Source organism: Puma concolor, chromosome C2 (genome assembly GCF_028749965.1).
Source record: "Puma concolor isolate L17-30 chromosome C2, mPumCon1.1.hap2, whole genome shotgun sequence".
Taxonomy (NCBI): Eukaryota; Metazoa; Chordata; class Mammalia; order Carnivora; family Felidae; genus Puma; species Puma concolor.
In genome coordinates, this window is record NC_141675.1 from 58,836,555 (window position 1) to 58,852,812 (window position 16,258).

A 16,258-nucleotide genomic window follows, 5' to 3' on the forward strand; every position below is an offset into this window, starting at 1 on the left:
TAATTCTGCACGGGGGAGTTTGGGAGAAGTTCTTATGAGATTAAAGTTCAAATTATCTCTCAGTGACTTATTGTACAAATGATAAGACCTCAAGTTGCAGTATTTAAAAAGGGAACCAACCCTCTGTGCAAATATATAAACTTATATAAGATTATCATATGTTATGGAAGGGGAAGATGCAGACATAGATGTACAATATGATGTCCAATAAATAGGCAGACACCATATCATACAAAGTGATAGAGAACACAGTAAGTGTTAGAATTATTCTAGCTCAGTGACTAGCCATGTATTGGTTTAAGCATAAGAATGACTGAAAAGGGAATGATAGAATACAAAAATCAAATCAAAAGAAAATATTCATAAAATAGATATACCTATTTGAACTAAAATCTGTTGGTTACTTTTTGAGTTAATTTGAGACTACTACAAATCATCACCCCTGAAGTAAACAAGCTCCTGTATTAGGTATCACTGACATACAATAAATGATGGCTTCAAATAGGGTAACATTATCACCTGCTCCAATATAATGATTTTATTTACATAAAAAAAAAAAAAAAAAAAAAAAAAAAGAGTTCCTTACGTCACCAGGAAGTTGATCCCGGGTAAAAATTGGCCATGTTTTCCAGTTTAAATCGTGACGAAATCTCTTATGAATATGTTCCCCAATGCCATAAATATATTCACTGGAAAGTCTGGTTGAAATCTGTAAATACTGGTCAGAGTACACCAAAGGACCAATGCTGGTGTCAAACCTGTACAATAAAATAAATAAATAAATGATCTAGAAACAAATAAAATGTTCTACCAAATAAGGATCTATGTTACCATGCTGAATATTTCACTTTAAATATGTCAATCTTTAGCTGTGATCACTTCTTAGGAATATATGAATTATACCATAAACAGAATTTGTTAATTCCATCAACACAATTTGCTTCATCACCACCAATATGATTCTCCATATACATCCTCTCCTTTAATCATCACAAACTTGAAGTGTAACTACCAGTATCAGTTTCATTCTACAAATAACACAAATTGGGAAAATTATGTCCTGTGTTCTAAGGTGACAAACTTGTAACTAGCAAAGCCAGATTTCAAACCCAGTTCTGCCTTGCTCCAGAGACACTATTTTAAAATATAGTACTAAACTAGCTTTCACACCTCTAACACATATATTAAAGTTAGGTTCAAAATAATTTTTCCAAAATTAAGAAGATTGTATGTTTGATTCATATCAAATATATCCTACAAGAAATGTTAAATGCATTTAATACTTTTGTGACAATTAACAATCATTGTGTCAATTGCAAATCATTAAAATATATTTAAGGAAAGTAACTGCTGAGATTTAATCTTGACAATTGCTCAGTTAACCTTTTTAATTTAATGTTTATTTTATTTTTGTGAGAGAGAGAGAGAGAGAGGGTGAGGGGCAGAGACAGAGAGGAAGACAGAGGATCCAAAGCAGGCTCTGCACTGACAGCAGAAAGCCCGATGTGGTGCTCGAACTCACGAACTGTGAGATGGTGACCTGAGGCAAAGTCAGAGCTTAACTGAGCCACCCAGGCACCCTGCTCAATTAACCTTCTTAGAGATGTGAGGTATCTCAAAAATTGCTAAATCCCTTGCTGCAAATATCCCCCCAAATTCATTCATAATGAAAGCATTCAGGCAATATTTAATTAAGTATATACATTTTCATACACATTATTTCACACATATGTATTTTTTCATATATATATATATGAAGTCCTTTAATATGACTATGGGAATTAGCCCCTTCTGAATAACTATTTGATTCTAAAAATTGGCAACAGAATATGATAAACAATGGGGAAAGGACAAAACAGGAGTTCTAGCTATGCAAAAATACAGGGAAAGCTAAAATGCTTTTCGGTGATGCTCTTTACCTTCATCTTTGATTGGCCCTAGTTTGTACATTTTCATTCACCTTTGTAACTTTCATCCACAGGAAATAAAACTGCTTTACATTATAGTCTTTACAAGGATGCACATCCACCCATTTGGGAGGAAATTTATTCTTTCTGAAAAAGCCTTAAAATTAAACTTTTCCTAATTCTATAACAGAATACAATTGACTGGTTATTTAACCTTAGAGAAATGTAAAATAAGATACTTACAAAATTCTATTATTGCTTTTTCTAATAACTTTGATGCTAAATGGATTTTCTACAACCTGCACGTCATACAATGTGTTAGAAGCTGTGGTACCAGTAAATTCTTTTACAAACTGATGAGGAACTTCATATCTTCTATTATTTGGATCAGTTATCTGCAAAGATTAAACAATTAGCATCATTTGATTCAAAACCATTATTTCATCTTCCAATTCAAAATTAAGTATCAAATGCAAGTTTTGAATAAAAAATACTAAATTTAGTAACTTAACAGAGGAACTATTAATCTGGCCATAAACTTAATTCTAACGTTGTTGTATGGTTATGCACAAATTGTATACATTGTTAAGGAATATAGAATTGGTCATAAAAGTACCGTATATAATAAAAATATTTTTGGCTGTTAAAAATATATATTAATTATATAATATAATATTAATATATTAATATATATTAATGATAGTATTACTAAATATTGATTCTTGAATACTGTATCTTTGTGAATTTAATTATTCTTATTGCTTTTTAGTATTCATCTCCTTAGAAATCCCATGAAGAATTTTATATTTGGTTAAAAAAAATACTTAATTCTTGTGAAATTGCTGAAAAAGTAGTGTACAAAGAATATGGTGTTGTTTTCATTTCCAAATCCAAAAGATCCAAAATTCAAGTAAACTACTCACTTACAAAATAATAGGAATTAGTTTCTTTAAAATCATGAATAATAGGGATACCTGTAAAAAGAACTAGTAAGTATAAGTCACATGTATACACCACAATTAACATGTTTCTCAAATTAAATTTTAAACTAATCCTTCATCATAGTCTATGGTTGAAGTAATAAAAACTGCTAAAGTTTATTGAGTGTTTACTCTTCTCAAGACACTGTATCCAATATTTTACATTGACTGTATTATGAAATTTTTCAAAAAGGACTGCCAGAGAAACTATTCTTATGATACATTTCAGTAAACAGGCTCAGAGAACTGAAATAACTAGTCCAATTAGTCCTTTGCTTTGGAATAAGTATTTCTTAAGAGAGAAAATGTCTTGGTAAGATGAAGAATGTGCTCATAACTTCCTTTTATGATTAATTCCTCTTTATAAATATCAAAAAACAAACCTTAAATCGGAAACGATTGGGTGTCTGATTTTGAGTTGTGATAAGAACACTAGTAATGTCATTTCCAAAGAGCGTAGGTGAAGGTTTCCTGTTTAATTTGGCTTCAAGCCCTTAAAGGAAGAAAAAAAGTTGGTGCGAGTGATTTTATTTATAAAGAGTAATAATTATTAAATATTTTTCATATTTTTATAATTATATTTCCTTTATTACAAATAATGACTTCTTTTATTATTTGGAAGATACAATCTTGCAAAAATAAAATCCTTGATCTAACATATTTTAACATTCTTGCATACAAATTTCCCACTTGATTCTATTTAAGATATTTTCCCAAAGAAAAATTTAAAATATATTTCTTGTTTTCCAATTAAAATATATTATATTGGATCACCATGATGGAACATTTCTCACCAATACTTGTTGTTATCATTCTCTCAACATTATAGCCATGATTATCTGCGAAGAAGCACCAAGGAATAAGAGAGTCATTCCATGGCTTCCAGCAGCAGCCTCTCTCTGAGCAAACTGCCTGTTAAAACATTTATAAAAGGAATCATATCATATGATTAGTACTGTTACCATGTGTTAATACCTAGTTTTTAAACATCCATTCCAATAAATGTTTGAATTAAATGCCTGGAAAACAAGCTTATTTCTTCAAGAATACCGTGTGTTAAAAGAGCATGTATTCTCAGGGCACCTGGGTGGCTCACTTGGTTAAGCATCAGATTTCAGCTCAGATCATGATCCCACAGTTCTAAGGTCAAGCCCCGCGTTGGGCTCTGTGCTGGCAGCTCAGAGCCTGAACCCTGTTTCAGATTCTGTGTCTCCCTCTCTCTCTGCCCCTTCCCTGCTCATCATGTTCTGTCTCTGTCTCTCTCTCTCAAAACTAAGTAAACATTAAAAAAATTAAACAAAATCATCTATTCTCTTGTTCCTTTCACTTAGCAGAAATATAAATATTTGATAATGTGAATTAATTACACCCTATCAGAAATTGATACTCTGAGTTGTGATTTATCAAATTTACATATCTGTGCACATTATTGTAAACTTATGTTTTTCTTTATGTCTTTGATTTTAATTTTTTTTTATTTGAATATACTGCTCAAAGCAATCTACAGTTTGAATATAATCTCTATCAAAATACCAACAACATCTTTCACAGAACCAGAACAAATAATACTAAAATTGGGATGGTACCACAAAAGACACCAAGTAGCCAAAGTAATCTTGAGAAAGAACAAAGCTGAAGGTATCACAATCCCAGATTCCAAGATCTACTACTACTAAGCCTATGTTTTTTTAAAAGTCTGCCCTATGAGTAATTATAATGTATTCTGTTGTCACATAGTCAATACAGAAGAACTGAAATATTTTTGACTATCAATTATGTATCAAGCTACAAGTGAGTGTATAAAGATGAAGACATGGCCCTGAATTCAAGCCTACATAACATGTTTAAGGCAGTTATTTACAGCCACTTGTTAGTTTAATATTTTAAGTAAATAATTAAACTAATTTATGTGCCAGGTTGTAACTAGTTGTAGCCATTATATCCAAAGAATAAAGCAAAACACTGAGCTCCTGAGTAGTTTTATGATCTGTATGGAAAGATTACATGAAGTGGAAAAAACTATATATGCTTATGTAAAAAGTTGAGGCACATGGCAATTCTGTGTGTTAACATTGGTATAATTAAAAATCTACTTAATATTTAAATTTAATAGTGTTACACACTTTCATAATTTGAGCATCTGTGTGTTTTTTTTCTTGTCTATTTGTCTTGAAAATAGTTTAAAGCTACTCTTTCAGAGGCTGACATATTAACTTATCTCCTACTTTAACATCAAATTAAACTGGCTTCAGATACACATACACATGCACACACACAAGTACAAACATACATACATGTACCTTGAAAATGGAAGTACAATTTGACCTGATATTTTAGGGGTTCATTACCTATCAGAATCTAAAGTATGTGTGACTTCTGATCAGGTAATTTTCCCTCTAGTTATAGAACTTACAGAAGTACTCCCAGCAATAGAAAGAGATAATTACACACACACAAAAATTGTCATTTATGGTAATCTTTACAAAAAGCTCTTTAAATGTTGGTACAAAACTGAGAGGTAGAACTAAACATAGAGAAATGGATTTGGGAAGGTGTAAAGCTGTTAAGAAAATATAAATAAGCAAACTATAATCACATTTTGCTAAAATAAAAAAATATATAGTAAAATGGAGTTACATGAAGTTCTTCCAAACATACTATATTTGGGTCCTAGGGCTGTTCTAATAGGATTGTCTGAATGAACAGAAATTTATTCTCTCACAGTTCTGGAATCTAGAAGTCCTACTTCAAGGTGCTAGCAGAACCATGCTCTGTCCAAGGCTCTAGGAAAGACTGCTTCCTTGTCTAGTCATAGCTTCTGATGGCTCCTGGAAAGTCGGCATTTTTTGATTTGAAGACACCATACTCAAATCTGTACTTCCATCTTCACACTGCCTTCTTCCCTGTGGTTCTCTGTATGTCATCCCCTTCTCTTGAAGGGACACCAGTCATTGGATTTAGGACCCACCCAAATCGCAAGATTTCATTCAGCATATAATTACATCTGCAAAGATCTTATTTCCAAGTAATGTTTATTTTGAGAAAGAGAGGGACAGAGACAGAGAGTGGCAGGAGGGGCAGAGAGAGAGAAGAGAGGGAATCCCAAGCAGGCTATGTGCTGTCCATGCAGAGCCTGATGCAGGGCTTGATCCCATGAATCACAAAATCATGAGCTGAGCCAAAATCAAGAGTTGGATGCTTAACTGACTGAGCCACTAGGCTCAAATAAAGTCATATTATAAGGCTCCAAGTAGACATGAATTTGTAGAGGGCATATCATTCATACCACTACATATACACAGCAAAATACTAGTTCAAAACTGTATATACTCATTGTTTTAAAAAAGCTTTTTTAATGTTTATTTATTTTTGAGAGAGACAGAGACAGAATGTGAGTGGGTTAGGGGCAGAGAGAGAGGGAGACACAGAATCCGAAGCAGGCTCCAGGCCCCGAGCTGTCAGCACAGAGCCCGACGCGGGGCTTGAACTCACGAGCTGTGATATCATGACCTGAGCTGAAGTCGGACACTCAACCGACTGAGCCACCCAGGCGCCCCAATCCTCATTGTTTTTAAAATATGGATAATTTTTGTTTATCTTTAGAGATTTTGATAATTATTATTTATGTTTAGTCATTCTGCCTATTTTTCAAGATTACAGGCATTTTCCCCTATTATTGTAATAGTGTTTAAAAAGCTACTTCTTGTTTTTATTTAAATTCCAGTTAGGCTTAATAATCTATACATAATTAATTTTATTATGTGAGCTCAGTCATTCTCAATTAGTCACTTCTGATATCTTTGTAAACTCTTGAGTTAAAAGAACCCCTTCCAGGTGCCTGGGTGGCTCACTTAAAGCGTCCGACTTCGGCTCAGGTCACGATCTCATGGTTCATGAGTTTGAGCCCCAAGTTGGGCTCTGTGCTGACAGCTCAGAGCCTGGAGCCTGCTTCAGATTCTGTGCCCCGTCCCCGCCCTCCCCTGCTTGCACGCTCTGTCTCTCTCAAAAATAAATAAACATTAAAAAATTTTTTTAAAGAACCCCTTCCAGAATTGTTAATGACATGAAAGTAACTGGATATTTGCAGTATCATTCTTTTTGCTCAGGAGAAACAGATGAGGCAAGAACACAATAGTGAATGATCCCATGAAGACTTGTTCCTGTTTAAGTGAGCTAGCTGCTTAGGACAGCCGCTGGGAAGGAACAGGTGCTCATAATAATGTCTAATATTTGAGTGCTTTCAGTGCATTACATGTTTAGTCCCTTCAAGAACTCTATGAGACAGGGGTGCTTGGGTGTCTCAGTCAGTTGAGTGTCCAACTCTCGATTTCAGCTCAGGTCATGATCTCCTGTTTCATAGGACTAAGCCACATGACTGGCTTTGCACTGACAGTGTGGAGCCTGTTTGGGATTCTCTCTCTCCCCTTCTCTGTTCCATCCCTGCTCATTCTCTCTCTCTCTCTCTCTCTCTCTCTCTCTCTCTCTCTCTCTCTTCTCAAAACAAATAAACTTGATAAAAAATAAATAAAATCCAGTTAGTTAACATAACGCAGAGTATTAGTTTCAGGTGTACAACATAGTCCACACTTCCATAAAATACCTGGGGCTTATCACAAGTACCCTCCTTAATCCCCATCACCTATTTAAGCCCCCCCCACACACACACACACCTCCCCTCTTGTAACCATCAGTTTGTTCTCTATAGTTAAGAATCTGTTTCTTGGTTTGCCTCTCTCTCTTTTTCCCCTTTGCTCATTTGTTTTGTTTCTCAAATTCCACATAGGAGTGAATTTCAATTTTCTTTTTTCTTAATTGGAAAAAGCAAAAAATTAAAACACATTAAATACCCATCAATAGTCATTAACTTTGGTGGATGAAAATACAATAAATTTGTTTTTTTCTTATTTTTATTATATGTGTGTTAGTATACATATAGAACTACATGTAATAATATTGTTATTATTATAGTTAAAGCAATTGATTGTTTTATGGACTGAACTGTGTCCCCCAACAATTCTTAGGTAGGAAGCCTTAATCCCTGACCCCTTATATGACTGTATTTGGAGATAGGGCCTTCAAGGAGGTAATTAAGGTTAAATGAAGACATAAAGCTGGGATGCAAATCTGAAAGGATTGGTGCTCTCATAAAAAGAGGAAGAGATGCCAGAGCATGGTCACATATATACTCTCTCTCTCCTTCTATGCATGCACAAAGGAAAGACCAAATGAAGATACAAGAATCCAGCTGTCTACAAAGCAGGATGAGATGTCTCGCTAGAAACCAACGCTGGTAGCATCATGACTTCTATTCTCCAGAACAGAAAGTAAATGTCTATTATTTAAGCCACTCAGCCTGGCATTTTATTATAGAAGCCCAGGCTGATTAATACATTCTGGGTAGAATTATAGCTGCTGTTAAAATAAGTTCACCTTCTTTTCTTAAATGACAAATACTTGTTAGCTGAAATTTGTTAAATTCGTAAGTTTAATTTGTTTCACATTGAAAACACTCTTTAGCAACCTTACAGGCTGACAGTAAAAACTAATAGTAGCCATCAAAACCTTAAACAATTAGCTTTTAAATATTGTCTCCCTGGAGCACTGGATGTTATATGTAAGTGATGAATCAGCAAAATCTACTCCGGAAACCAATATTACACTGTGTGTTAAGTAACTAGAATTTAACTAAAAATTTAACATATAATAATTAAATAATAAATTATAAGTAAATACAGCCTTGAAACTAAATAAATAAAATAAAATAATTAATGTCATTTCCCTTTAAGATCTTAGCAGCCCATATTGTCCCTAATAGAATTCCATGTTAAGCTTCAATTGTTCCCTAAGAAGAATACACCTAAAGAGAATATCTGGCCAATTATCTTAGTGTGTCACAGTAAACACTATTTATCCAGCTCTATTATCATTAGGTAAACTATAAAGACTAACTGTTCCTAATACTGTCCTAAGAAAAATCTCATCCATTTGCTACTTTTCATAGCAAATATTAAAAAATTATGTGGTAACTATGAGGTAGCTTAGGTTAAGGCTAATAGAAAAATTTATAGTTCATTTACTTAATCTGCTTGTGATGAAAAGAGTGAGAGAGGTGAGATTCAGATATGTCTATTACAGATAACATATATTATAGATCTGCATATCTGCATATTACATGCATATAATAGATAAATAATATACTATTGATATGCATATTACATTAACATATATAATATAATAATATATAATATATAATTAATATATATTTACATTATGTGGGTATTATAGATTACATAGATATTGCAAATTGTGAACACACACACATTCACACACAAACACACACCTTCACTGACCTTCATTCTCATAGGTTATGAAGACTAGGAAGAGTCAACTCAGGGTTACATGAATCCATTAAGTTACCCTTAATTTTCTCCATTTGGGCTTCTCCCAAACTACCAAATAATTAAAAAATAATAATTTTCCAAAATATCATATTACTTTATTTTCCACAGACAATTCTTGTTTTTAATTGTTTTTAATGTTTATTTATTTTTGAGAGCTAGCAAAAGAGAGAGAGAGAGAGAGAGAGAAAGAGAGAGAGAGAGAGAGAACGCGCAAATGGGGGAAGGGCAGAGACAGGAAAACACAGAATCAGAAGCAGGATCCAGGCTCCAAGCTGTCAGTACAGAGCCCGATGCCTGGCTCGAACTCACAAACTGTGAGATCATGATCCGAGCAGCAGTCAGATGCTTAATGGACTGAGCCACCCAGGCACCATTTCCACAGACAATTCTTAATGCCATCATTACAAATACTTTTATGGAGCATTCATTTTCTCTCATATTCTCTCTCTCTCTCTCTCTCATACTCTCAAAGGTTACAATTTTTTTAAGAAGTAGATTTGCAAGAATAGATTTCATAAAGGTTTTTAAAATTAACAATAGGTTGTTAAGCATGAAAAATATTAAGTTGTGAATTTAAATTGAATAGAAGTACAGGAAAGCAAGCTCAGTAATTTCTGTTATTTCTCATCTCTTTATACAGAGCTACAAGAAAAAGATAAATGTAGCCCAATTGATGGCTAGATCTTTAAAAATATGGTATTGATCCGATATTGAGCAATTATCTTAATATACTTACTATAATATATATCTATTTATAAAAAGCATTAAAGTCTTTTGTTGCAGACCTTTGTTGGTAATTGATCTGGAATGCAATTTATTCTCTCATTGATAGGATCATTTAGCTCACTTGGACACTTTCCTGAACCGGGAAACACAGTGGTTGTACGAGTGGTAGGTGGGCTTGAAGTAGAATTACTAATCGCTAGGAAATAGAGAGGTCAATAAAATAAAACACTGTGTTAAATTAATATTTTCATATTGTGGGAGTAATAAATACCTTACATTGTAAGAACAACTAAATTTATATATAATAAAAATAAAAATAAATTTTACATTAATAAAAAACTGACACTTTCAAGTCCTGGTTACCAAAGGAAGATATCCAAATGGTATTTAAAAATTGTGCAGAGCCCTAACTGAGTGTTTTTGTAGAAAACCAAAATATTTTCACAGAAGGTCTTGAGGTAGATTCAAAAGGAAACAAAATGTACATTCCACCATATTTACAAAAAAATGTGTTTTAGAGATGAAGAAAGAAGATGGAGAAATATGGATGGGAGAAGGAAATAGAGAAAGAGACAAGAATTACTGCAGAAGAGAGAAAGGTAAGAGGGAGAAAACACGTTGGAGTGGACAGAAGAGAAAGCAGGGCACAGCAAAGAAAAGTAAATCCCAATTCTATATAAGACCTTTCCAGTAATCAGATATGGGTAACAAAATTGGTTACTTCACAAAGTAGTGAGTTTGCAGTATACTAGAAAAAAGTAAAACAAATGACTAAGAGCAGTAGAAAATTAACTATGGTTAGACTAGAAGATACTTTGAAACATTATCATTTCCAGTCCTGATTTGGTCTAGAGAGAATGATGAAAAAGGGAAAGCAGGTGAGGTGGATAGGAGTAGTATGCATTTACTCTAAATGAGGATAGAAATATTCAGAAAAAAAAATAGATAAACTTTTCAAGCTTTGTTTCACCTTCCCTCTATCCTTTTTTTGTTATACATCCTCTCTCCTTTAAAAAAAAACAAAAACAAAAAACAAAAAACAAAACTGAGCCTAAAATAAAGAGGGAAGTCCCATAGATTTTCCACCCCCCCACCCCCACTTTTCCAAGTATCTGAAGGCCAGAGCAAAAACCTAGGTATTTCCATTAATTAGAAGAACCTCACTAAAAACAGTAGATGATTATTCCTCCTCCTTCCATTAACACCTTGATCCCTTTGCCTCTTCACTATTCCTCAAGCAACACAACGTGGGGAAGGTTATTAATGTCAAAGCAGATAGATTCCTTAATTACAACAGCTCTTAACTAAAATAACTGTAATAGATAGAAAAAACTGGAGTAATTATGTAACTTGCCAGAGATCTTTCTTAACATTTCATCTCATGTAGATAACTTTTAAAAACCTATAACTAATATGGAATAAAGTTTCTTTAACTTCACTATAATGTGTAAGTATTTTTTAACATTACTTACCTTCAACAGCAGGTGTCCTAGTTGCTAAAACAGCAATTAGGGCAATAGCTATTATAGTAACTATAGCAAAAAGGACAATCAGAGAGATTTCTAATCCAGAAAATTTCTTCCTTGCCATCTAAAGAAAGAAAAGAAATATATGTTTAAAATGTAAAATATGTACTTACAGTACACCACCATCATTATCATTAAAGTATATACATTCCTCTTTTTTTAGCTACAACACAAGCAGAGCTGCAGACGGCTCTGTTTATAATCTAAATAAATATTGGCAAAAATGTAAACAACACTTGCAATTTTTAATAAACTGAGTGGATTTGTGGTACACATTATTGTGGTAACTAAGATGAAACATAAGTAGTGGAAAAGCGAAGCAAAGATCTTTCAGCAGATGTGCCTTGCTCTCTCATTTTAGGGCCTTTCTCAAGTGAAAGAAACCTACCACTTGCACTGTGTTCCCTACTTCTCACAATTTTAGGAAGGAGATGATGTTATCCACATTTTGCTTCTTAGCAACTTCAAGCTTAGAGAAAATAAGTTATTGTCTCTCAAAGTCAAAATGATTTTTAACCATAGTTAATACAATTGGATCTCAATTTCAATACTGCTTTCTTATAACAATACTGTGGAAAAGAATATAAATATATTTGGAAAGAATATACATATGAATATAAATATAAAATATTGTGAAAAATTATATATGTATACAGTATATATTTGAGAGATGTCATTTAAAAAAAGGTTTGAACTGCATGATCTCCAAGTTCCTCCCTCAAAATGAAAATAAAATATACTAAACTCTTGTATCAAACACAAGAGGTGTTTGTGAAAAAAAGCACAAAAGGTGCTTATTTTCTGATAACATAATACATTTCAGTTTGTATACAGAGGATACTTAAATGTAGATTGGGAAGAGCTTTTTTTTCCAGCGATTATCTTAAATTTTATTTGTTTAGTTTAGTTTTGACCATACATCTCTCATCTCTCTTAGTCTTCAAGTTTCCCTGACTTTTCTGTATTCTACGATTTTTTATATAAATCTTATTCAATGGCATATACCCAGGTGGGAATTTAGAATTTCCATGGTAAATGCTTTAATAAATTGCAGATATTATTTTTCTTAGATTTTATTTAAATTTTAGTTACTTAACATACATTATAATATTAGTTTCAGTTGTGCAATATAATGATTATAAATTGCTGATTTTAAAATAAAACTTTTGGCCTCTCACCCTAGCCTCTTCTGTAATTATCTAGATCAGTTCATATCCAGTTGCCCCAACTTAAAAACTTCTTTCATTCATTCATTCAAAAGGCCTCTTGGTTCTACCTCCAAAATATTTTCAGAATTATACCTTCATCTTAACTCCAACACTGCAACATCTTTTTTGTATAACATATCTTCTTAGTACATGTTGTTTAGTCTTTCTTCAATCCTTCCATATCTGCTTTTCTAGGTCACTTCCAATTTATGCCAGTTCAAATGCCATGTCCTTTGTGAGTTCTTTCCTACTCTTAGAGGCAGAGTTAATCCATCCTTTTTTCCATTTTACCATATTACATAGCATATCTACTGCCCTTCTTTATACATATGTCAATTTCCTTAATTGTATTGCTCTATTCTTACTAGCAATAATCATGAAAGTAGTTCAGAGCCTGACATCAAGTAAGCACAATTCATTTTTTAAACTGCACCTTATGAATGAATGTTTAAAGATTAGCATTCAATTTTATTTTATTTTTTTTATATATGAAATTTATTGTCAAATTGGTTTCCATACAACACCCAGTGCTCATCCCAAAAGGTGCCCTCCTCAATACCCATCACCCACCCTCTCCTCCCTCCCACCCCCATCAACCCTCAGTTTGTTCTCAGGTTTTAACAGTCTCTTATGCTTTGGCTCTCTCCCACTCTAACCTCTTTTTTTTTCTTTTTTTTTTTTCTTTTTTCCTCCCCCTCCCCCATGGGTTCCTGTTAAGTTTCTCAGGATCCACATAAGAGTGAAACCATATGGTATCTGTCTTTCTCTGTATGGCTTATTTCACTTAGCATCACACTCTCCAGTTCCATCCACGTTGCTACAAAAGGCCGTATTTCATTTTTTCTCATTGCCACGTAGTATTAGCATTCAATTTTAACATATGATTTCCTATTACACATATGTAAGCTGTTTATTGTATCTGTAATCTTCAAAGAACCCAAATGTAAACTAGACTTAATCAAAGTGACAGAGGATATAGGAGGTTGTTGAGAAAATGAAACCCAACTGCTCAATGTTATGTGAGAAAGGACACAGTTGCATTTAATGTTTAACTTCAGATAAGTTTGTCTCACTCAAAGTAATATCTTACTTTGGTATCAAGAAGCCAATAAGGATTGTGCTTTTCTTTTTTAAGAAAAGTCTAAAAACAAAAATGCATATTGTTATGAAGCAGACCCTCTTTTATCTAGAAGAATAAGAACAAAATTAATGTATTAAAATTAAATTACTCATGTGAGTACTCATAAACAATCAGTACTAAAATTGTTCATGTGCTGTAGGTGGTAATTACATTGATCACATTTTGGATCACAGCAATTTTAAGCAAAACACTTTTCGGGAAATTATATATTGATGTCCTTTCTGTGTAAATTTATTTTAAAAATGAGTAATACTTTACTAGATGGTAGTTTAATGACTTTGTAAAAAATATTTGCTAGAAAAGATTAAATGTTTTTTAACTGTAGCATTCTACTCCACCTATACATATTTTCTTAAATAAAATACATTTAGTCATACTTAGAGTATTTCTACATATTTTAAGATATGTTTTGATTCTTACTTTTTTCTATATGAAGTAGTTAAACAAAACTTGCTTTGATTCACTTATAATGAAGAGCTGGGGAAAGAAAATATTCTCATATCTTAAAAAAATTTAAAAATGTTTTCTCCTGTTTTAGTACAAAGACTATATATTTAAAATGGCAAATGAAAATAAGCTGTCTTTTCTCTTTTAAAGAAGTACAAATAGACAGGAATATTTCTAACATGAATTAAAGGAATACATAATTACTTAGAAACATGAAAGTAATGAAGAAATATGATCCATAAACGTACCTTATTTCATAGCCTGTTCTGTTCACTATGCCGTACCAGAGCTGGGTAAGGCTGCAAAAGTTATGATCAAGGAAACTGCTCAGATATATATGGAGCTACTCATAAAGTTTTATTGCACCTTCACCAGCCTGTCAGCATTTAATAAACTTCAACACGCGTCGAAAAAAAACCTTAACCCTGAAAATAGTTGCATAAATAATTCTGTATAGGAATCTAAGTTAATTAATAATTGTGCCCTCAGATATTCTTTGATTCCTGAAGCTATGAACTAGCCCAAGAACATAAAAGTGTTTATTTATATTGTTTTTTTTTTTCATAATTTTATTTCTTTCACTATTTAGATATTGTTTGAATAACTGTCTTATCTAATTGTGTGAAATTTAAACTATTACTAAAACGTAGAAACATATTGGTAAGGTAGATCTGGAAAACATTTGCAGGAACTAACAATTAGAAGATAATATTTAATGGAAGATAAATAAAATAGATATAAAATAGAAGATAATATAAAAAGAAATGATTAAATAAAAGTTATTTCCTGTGTCTCATTATTAACTTTAAGGTTGAAAGACTGAGCCAATCCGTAAGACTAAAATGTAAAAGTAGAGATATATAAATAATTCAGAAATAAAATCAAAATTTTATCTATATTTTTATTTATAGCACAAATTTAATTATCAAAAATTATATTGTAAACAGCATTTCATACAGTAAAATTATAGTATCAATTACATTACTTGTTTAAGTTAGTATAGTGTTTAGGAGCAAAGGATTTAATATAAGAGACCTGGTTCCAAACGCCAGCTGTACTACATATTCCTAAGAAACTGTGGGCAAATCTGTTAATGTTTTTAAGCCTAAACCTCTTTACAATGAGGAAATAAAAATATCTACCCAAAGAGTCATTGTGAGATTTATATGCACTAACATAATCTATTAACATTATTGCAGCTCTGTCATCAGAGATTACAATTTGAAGTGCTTAGTGTCTGAGTTCTGCACACGATCTTGGCACTATCTTTTCAAAGGAATATATATTAAAATAATGTGGTCACACAAAGTACAGTTACTGGTTTTTTGAGACAATCTGAATAGGAGTAAAAGAAGTGAATACATGGATTACTGTCAAGACTCAGGGGGAATATAAAGGAGAACTTCCAATATATAAAGAGCAGTGATATGGAAATAACATTAGAATCATTCTAGATTATCTCAGTGGGCAGAAGTCCAATGTAATAGAAATTATGAGTGATTTACTCTCTACTCACATAGCACACAATTATGCATGTGGAAAAGTCATTCAAAATACTGAATTAGAGTCAGGATGTGAGTGTAGCAAGGTCACAGAATATAAAGTCAATGTACAAAAGTCAATCATGTTCTACATAACAGTAATTGCAAACTGAAACTTAATATATTACATATAAATATATTTTTTTATATTTTTAGATTTTTTTATCTAAAAAAATATATATAAAGAGAAATATATATAGAGAGAGATATATATCTAACATATATCTTTATAGATATAAATGGATAGATAGATAATTTATGATAGCATGAAAAATTAATATTTAGGTATAAATCTAACAAATATATGCAGACTATTCTGAAAACAACAAAATGTTGATAAAAGAAGTTTAAGATCTAAATAAATGGAGAAATAAACTGTAT

The 16,258-nt window shown here is 32.3% G+C and overlaps 1 protein-coding gene across 2 annotated transcripts in view; it reads right to left on the reverse strand.

The window, feature by feature from the left end:
• SI (sucrase-isomaltase) overlaps positions 1-16,258 on the reverse strand; it is a 159,608-nt gene that overhangs the window by 85,561 nt on the left and 57,789 nt on the right. For both annotated transcript variants that reach the window (XM_086674659.1, XM_086674658.1), the window contains 6 exons: positions 11,487-11,604; positions 10,074-10,210; positions 3,682-3,799; positions 3,271-3,380; positions 2,151-2,302; positions 587-758 (listed from right to left, as the gene is read on the reverse strand). In XM_086674659.1, coding sequence (XP_086530785.1) covers positions 587-758; positions 2,151-2,302; positions 3,271-3,380; positions 3,682-3,799; positions 10,074-10,210; positions 11,487-11,604 — 807 coding nt within the window. The remainder of the gene's footprint in view (positions 1-586; positions 759-2,150; positions 2,303-3,270; positions 3,381-3,681; positions 3,800-10,073; positions 10,211-11,486; positions 11,605-16,258) is intronic.